Source organism: Theobroma umbraticum, unplaced genomic scaffold, assembly GCF_002168275.2.
Source record: "Theobroma umbraticum cultivar Fairchild unplaced genomic scaffold, ASM216827v3 scaffold_4.1, whole genome shotgun sequence".
In the NCBI taxonomy this organism is placed as follows: Eukaryota; Viridiplantae; Streptophyta; class Magnoliopsida; order Malvales; family Malvaceae; genus Theobroma; species Theobroma umbraticum.
This window is the reverse complement of record NW_018397258.1, coordinates 4400747-4408207: the sequence shown is the minus strand read 5'-3', so window position 1 is coordinate 4408207 and position 7461 is coordinate 4400747. Positions and strand designations below refer to the sequence as shown.

General features: G+C 33.0%; 1 protein-coding gene across 1 annotated transcript; it reads left to right on the top strand.

Moving 5' to 3' along the window:
* Positions 1 to 12: 12 nt before the first annotated feature.
* On the top strand, positions 13 to 1497 carry LOC110414065 (Pectin lyase-like superfamily protein). Its single transcript, XM_021425128.2, has 5 exons — positions 13 to 176; positions 246 to 290; positions 378 to 585; positions 674 to 755; positions 869 to 1497. The coding sequence occupies exons 1-5, from the start codon at positions 24 to 26 to the stop codon at positions 1371 to 1373; spliced, it is 993 nt and encodes a 330-aa protein (XP_021280803.1). The 5' UTR covers positions 13 to 23; the 3' UTR covers positions 1374 to 1497.
* The last annotated feature ends 5964 nt before the right edge of the window (positions 1498 to 7461 follow it).

Here is a 7461-nt window from a genome sequence, read left to right as displayed (position 1 = left end):
TTGTGAAGGTTGATGGTACACTTATGCCTCCTGATGGACCAGACGCGTGGCCAGAGAATACAAGCAAGCGCCAGTGGCTGGTCTTTTACAGGATAAATGGATTGTCCCTGCAAGGAGGTGGTCTCATCGATGGTAGAGGACAGAAATGGTGGGATCTTCCTTGTAAGCCCCACAAGGTATAGCTGACTTCACTCTTTCGATTATGCACCGAGTTTATAGCTAACCTTTTGCATCCAATGGCACAGGGCAAAAATACAACAACATTGCCTGGACCATGTGATAGCCCAATTGTAAGTCGTCAGACTTCATTTATATATTTTGTGTTTTTTTCCCCCAAGATAACACAAAGAATTGACGCCTTAAAATTCATAATGCAGGCTTTAAGGTTTTTCATGAGCTCCAACTTGACTGTGAAAGGACTTAAAATTAAGGATAGTCCCCAGTTCCACTTCAGATTTGACGGTTGCCAGAATGTCCATGTAGAATCCCTTCACATAACTGCTCCTGCCTTGAGTCCCAACACTGATGGGATCCACATAGAGAACACAAATGGTGTTGAAATATATAATTCAGTTATCTCTAACGGTTAGCGCAAAATCCCAAATCTTCCCAAATTTTCATTTCCATTTCCACATTAAACTCAGCTCAGCGTCTCAATGATCTTGCTTCGCAGGTGATGATTGTATATCCATCGGATCAGGATGTTATGATGTGGATATAAAGAACCTAACTTGCGGACCTGGTCATGGAATCAGGTAGTCCTAATTGATTCCATTGAAATGCTAACCTTTAGATTTAATTTTTCTTATTAAGCTTGTTCAAGCTCATCCATGTTAAATATGTTCCGCTCTTTATTCTTCCAATTCAGCATTGGGAGTCTAGGCAATCACAATTCACGAGCCTGCGTCTCCAACGTCACAGTTCGAGACTCAGTGATAAAGTTATCACAAAATGGGGTAAGGATCAAGACGTGGCAAGGTGGATCTGGAGCTGTAGCAGGAATAACATTCAGCAACATTCACATGGAAGCTGTCAGGAATCCGATTATAATCAATCAATTCTACTGCCTCAAAAAGGGCTGCAAAAACCAAACATCAGCTGTTTATGTATCAGATATACTCTATGAAAGCATCAAGGGAACCTATGATATCCGAAGCCCTCCAATGCATTTTGCCTGCAGTGATTCAGTTCCATGTACTAACATCACGCTCTCTGATATTGAGCTTCTACCTGCTCAAGGAGATATCGTTTTGGACCCTTTTTGTTGGAATGCTTATGGTGACTTAGAAACGCTAACAATCCCACCAGTGTCCTGCTTAATGAAGGGCATTCCTCGATCCATCCTGGATAATAAGGATATGGGTTATTGCTAATGTTTTAGATTTTTTCTGTAAATCAGTTCCGATGCACATGTATATAATTGGAAGGAAAGTCATGGATGCGCCGGGATTCTATTTCTAAACATGTAATCATTCTGAAGATGTTTATATTAATCTTCTCTCCTAATTTGTATGTTGTGTTACTACATTCCAGTAATGTTAGAAGAAACAAATGATTTTTGCAAACTAATACAAATAAGGATTGAAATAAAGACAATGATCAATTAATAAAATTTAAAACCCTTGCGAATCCCTTCCTCTGCATCATAATAATTCTGCCAGGCATTGAAGTCTGAAGAAATTGTGGTGATCATTTTTCAATTCTCTGATTTCATGCATGCTATGAGAGCTGTGTCATGCAAGGAAGTTTGACAATGAGTGCTTCAAAGGTTGATGACATGCATTTATTTTTTTCAATCAGCGAATCCCTGTGACATCTGCTGAAGTTTTTGCCTTTTTCTTTTTTTAGGTGGGGGGGGTGGGACGATGTTAAAATTAAAAGCAACATTGCATATAGTATAATGAGGCCTACAACAAGTCATAAACAGAGTGATGGGTGTGGCAGTGGGAGATTCATATTACATTAGTTTTTAAGAAACTTTTCTTGGGCTATATATTATCCGAATTAGAAAGTACAAGATTCCAACTTTCCGCATATTCATGTCTAAAACCACGACAAAAGCTCTTGCGAACAAGCAAATCAAGTGTAAAAGTCAGAAGATGAGAACCCAGAACAGAAAGAGAGCATAATTAGAGAATAATTCGTGGCAGGGGGTGATTTCACGACAGAATTTGTCATCAATCCAAGAGGATATGGCTGTCGAAACCGGTTCTAAATTTAATACAAACTAACAAAGTGGAGGGACAAGCCCCTCCATCTCTTACAGCACGCGCAACAGCTACTGTAATCATACATCAGGATGTCTATCAAACTATAAAAGATTTCGAGTGTAGACTTATGTGCTCTGGAAAAGTGGCAGTCAGTGGACGGGCCAAAATCCAATGCCCACCACCCACAAATATCACCTTTTCATCCTCTCCTCTCCTCTCCATTTTAAAAGACACAGACAGACACAGGGGTTAGAATGAGAATGCTTTTGACATTCACACATTCATTTTGGATCTACTTCCTTCTTGTGAAAAACCAGAATTTAATCAGGTACTTTGCATCTTGTTTAGTAAAGGGCATTTTCCTTCAATGAAAGTAGTGCTAGTAATTATTATGGGGAAACAACAAACAGAGCCAATTTTTATCCCCCTGTAAAAAATAGGTCCCCTGTCCTTCCTAGTGCTAGTATTTACTTCAAACATGTTTTCAGCTTTTCGTTTGCCCATACCAATACCACACCTTCTTTAGTATGTGACAAGACTCACCATATCGTTGTTGTACCTAATATGCATCCAATCCAATTCAAGGCTTCACAAACAAACAATGCTTCTCCAGGGAAATCGTGACTCCAAACTCCATAGTCAGCTCCTTTTTCCTTCCCCTACTTTTCTCTTTGCGTCTCTCTTTCCGATGTATTGATTGGAGAAGGCAACAGTCAAACCCATGCCGTATGATGTGCAAAAGAATCATAAACTTGAAGAAGAAGCCAACCGCCAACCGGAACCCTTTATTTATTTCAAACAATCCAAACGATTCAAGAATCTTTAAATTTTATTGAAAACCTTAAGCTGATTTAATATAACTTTATACTCGATTTACTAAACATTCTAAATCGGTTAAACATTATTCTATATCTTGTTTTTAGAGTAACTCAAAAATCGATTAGGAACACTAAATCGGTTTTGTGAAGTTTGAAATCGGAAATCATAGTAGTGGTTCAGCTCGGCTTAGTAAACCCTAAATCGATTTATTGAACACTCAAATCGGTTCAATAAATCCTAAAATTTATACATTAATATAGTAAATAAGTTCGATAAACCCCTAAACCAATTCAATCCTTAAATCAATTTAACAAATCCTAAAATGAATTTAACAACCCTTAAAAGTGGTTTGACAAACTCTAAAACTAACTCAACAACCCCTAAATCGATTCAACAACTCTAAAATCGATGCATTAAACTCTAAAACCAATTCAATAAATCTTTTAAATAATTCAGCAAACCAAAAAATCGAATCGGTTCAACAAATCCTTAAATTGATTCAATAAATTTTTGAATTGATAGAGTAAACTCTTAAATCAATTCAAAAAACCTAAACCGATTGAAGAAACCCTAAAAACCAATTCAGTTTTCCCCAAACCAATTCTTAATTGCAGTACTCAATCATATTTTTATTTATTTTTTGATTTAAATTTGTATTACACGTGTTCGAGCAAGATTGTGCGAAATCTCGTGATTGAGTTGATGTGGTGGTGAGTATTGGGCGGAAGAGTCATCAAGTGCTTATCCAGGGTTCACTATCTCTAAACTTCAGAAAGTTTAGAAATCCATAGCATTGCATTCATGGAGTCATTGCCTCTTTAATGGCAAGGATTTCAGCTGAGTTGGCATCACCACAACCAGCTGATTTTGAGAACATCATCTTCACTGCCCCAGCCTAGGATTTTTGAAATTCATTTATTTCTCTCAGTATTATTTCCTATGATTTTGAGGGTGGATCTTGTTTATTTAAGCTGAGATTTCCATTTTCCTCAAGAAAATGAGTTATTGTCGAAGAATCCAACATTATAAAGGAAAACTTCTGGCATATAATGATATAGACTAACCAAAAAAGCATTGCGAAGTTACAACTAGTTTGAAACTCGAAGGCAAGAGTAGTGCTCCTTTTCCTTTCTGAAAAGGGCTCTGAAACCCTTACAGCCACAGAAATGGAGGGCTATCGCATGAATATGGGCATGGAAGGCTGCCTAAAGCCAACCTCAAAAAAGATAGAAAGGAATCTATCTACTCCACTAACTCTATGCCTCTCTCACACTACTTTGCTCACTCCAAAGACAAATACATTAAGATCTATTCATGTTTTACTCTTATAGTAGTATTAAAATATACACTTACCAGTGATTAAATTATTAAAGAAAACATATAATTTATAGGAACAATGGCTTACAGAATATGTTTGGGCAGATTCTAAGAATATTGTTGCAATACTAATAAAAGTGCTTCAGAGAAGAAAGTGAGTAAAATAAAGCATTGAAGTCAGAGCCTACGGGTTGTAGGTTAAGGAGTCTTTGCAGTGGTAAGAACAAAGTTTGTTAGGGTCAATAATGCATGGACCTGGACCGAGCTCCCTTGCGTGTTGCAAAATTGTATTGGGCTAATCTAGATCCGTTTGGGCTATAACAGACGGATGGCTTCTGAGGCTCTGTCTGCTGTGACGTTTCGGCTTTGACTTGAACACATATGAGTCATCGCAGCCATGAATTCAGACTATAAAATGGCCATAGTCCACAGTCAAAGTCACCACCATTGTCTTTTTGATTGTTTTTGTTCTCGCTTCCGCTTGATATGATTGAATTAGTATCAAATCCAGACCCTAAAAATCAATTATTATTATCATCTCTATTTAAAATTAAATATTCACTTTTAGCTCTTTTTTCGTCAAATACAAACCACTTTTGACCATTATAATTTTATGAGCAATTAACATTTAAAAAATAAGATTTGAAAAATCCTAAATTTAAATTTTTGGGACCTTAATATTTGAAATTTTAGTTTATGTGATATCGGAAAAAATTACGGTAAAAGTCATTAAATTTGACTCAAAAATACAAAACAAATAGTTAATTTGATACAAAAAGAATAATATTCTTCACTCTAAATTGGCCTTGTAGCTTGAACCTGTCCGGCAGTGCCTAGTCCATTTGATTTCTCACCTTCGGGGCCAATCCTAAATAACGACAAATAAGCATTTGTTGGTACCAAATTTATTCCAAGCATTAACATCCGACAACTGGAAACTTCCTTTCAATAATATTTCATATCAAACAAACCACGCATTTCTTGTGACAGTGCCCACTCTTTTTTGTTTGCTTTTACTTTCTTTCTGTTTTTTTTTTTTTTGAAAAATCCACTTGTTGAGTTATACTAATAATTAATAACCTTTTATTTTACCCATTTCTAATTTCTCAAATAAAAGCTTCAATTATTGATGGCATTAATTAACCCTCGAGGAAGTACTATAAAAGGCATAATATTCTAAAAAATTCATAAATTATTTAATTAAATTTATATAAATTTTTATCTTTTTATTATGATTAATTAAATTCGTATATTTTTATTTTAAATTAAATATAATTTTATAATTAACAATTGATTAATTATCATTAATAAAAATTATTGTTATTTTTATGTCACTAAGATGTTGATGTGGAGTTGGATAAAATTACTATGTAGCTAAAGTATTATATACTATCATCTATTATAATATATGAACGTATTATGTTAGTATTGCGTGGTATACATGTGTTATTTTAATAAATAATAATTAATCAATAGTTAGTTATAAGAATTTGTTTGACATAAAATAACAATATAAGGATGTGATTAAATATAATAAGAAAATAAGAAATTTATTTAAATATTTTTAAATAATTCAAGGGTTTTTTTAGGTATTATGTTTTTATAAAAATATTAAAATTGAAAAATACCCATAATCAAACTAAGAATGGTAACAATTTCCTACAATTTACTTGTTTTTTTTAATATATAAAATTAATATTTAGTATCAATTTTGGGTTTAACAGACATTAACTATGGAGAAATGGAGCAAATGTGCATGCGAAGCTTCATTCCAACAACTTTTGTCAGCGTCCAAGCAAATTGTTCAATTATTTTAGCAGCGTCAACATCACCGGTATTAAGTCTCGAGTAAGGCCCACATTTATAACTTTGTGTGTTTTCCACTGTTGGCTGTGAAACCTGTCTCTGGATGCCTTGGGGTCCAAAATTTTGACTTTGGTAACCCTGGCTTTTCTCATTTGGAAAGCCTCCACTGCTTCTAAATTCTTCCTTGGAAGTAATTTCTGCTTTAACTCCATCATGAATTAAAATGTTTACTCATGTCTTACCATTTCTCTGTCAATCGAGTTCAAGTTAATTGCTGGAGTGATTAACTCTTTCTTTCACTATAAGAGAAAACCCAAAATACAACCTTACTTTAAAAATAAGGTTTTTTTTCTTAAATTAGTTGCTAATATTAGTTTATGTATATATATATATTTGAGAAAAAAAGATTCAAACTTTATTTTTTTTTTAAAGAAAATCATACACCAATTAATGAATCAAATATTTGGATGCAATTGATAATCTTAATTGATATCTATAATTTAGGTCATAATTAATAAAAAATTTATCCTAACATTGGACCCACTGCTAATTACTTTAAACTGTCAAATTTACATGACTTTTTTAAAGACAAGTTATTTGATAATAATTAGGGATGAATAATGAGTTGATTCGATTTTAAATTTTAAGAGTTAAATTAATTAATATTTTCATAAAATATAATTGAATGAATCAAATTATATTTTAAAATTAAAATAATCAAAATTAATTAGTTTCAGTTTGTTTGGTCGATTTACTCTCATTCAAAATATATTTAATTTGCAAAATAGAATAGAATAAAAGAAAAATAAAATGATGATTTTATAAAAATAAAATAAGATAAAAATAACTTAATTCATTTTGACAAGCTTAAAACGGTGATACACGTTTGGTGCAAATGTTGTTAATGGTTTGGTCACATGTTGTGGACAAACTACTTTGTAGCTTTAGGACTTTGTACAAACATATTTTACGTGACGTTTGGTATGAGTGATGTAAGTCACATTCTGTGCAATGTGACTTATTAAATTACATTACAGTGTTTATTTTGTAATAGATCACTGCAATGTAAGATTGCAATGCAATCACATTGCAGCCAATGCATGTAATGTGATTGCAGTTCAAAACCAATGCAATCACATTACATTGCACTCTGCAATGTTCTTAAAAACAATTTTACCCTTCAACTTTATTATTTTATTAAAAATATTTTATAATATTATAATTAAAATAAATATATAATATAAAAAATATATTAAAGAAATAAAAATAAAATATATGACATTAAAAATATATTTAAAATATGATATTA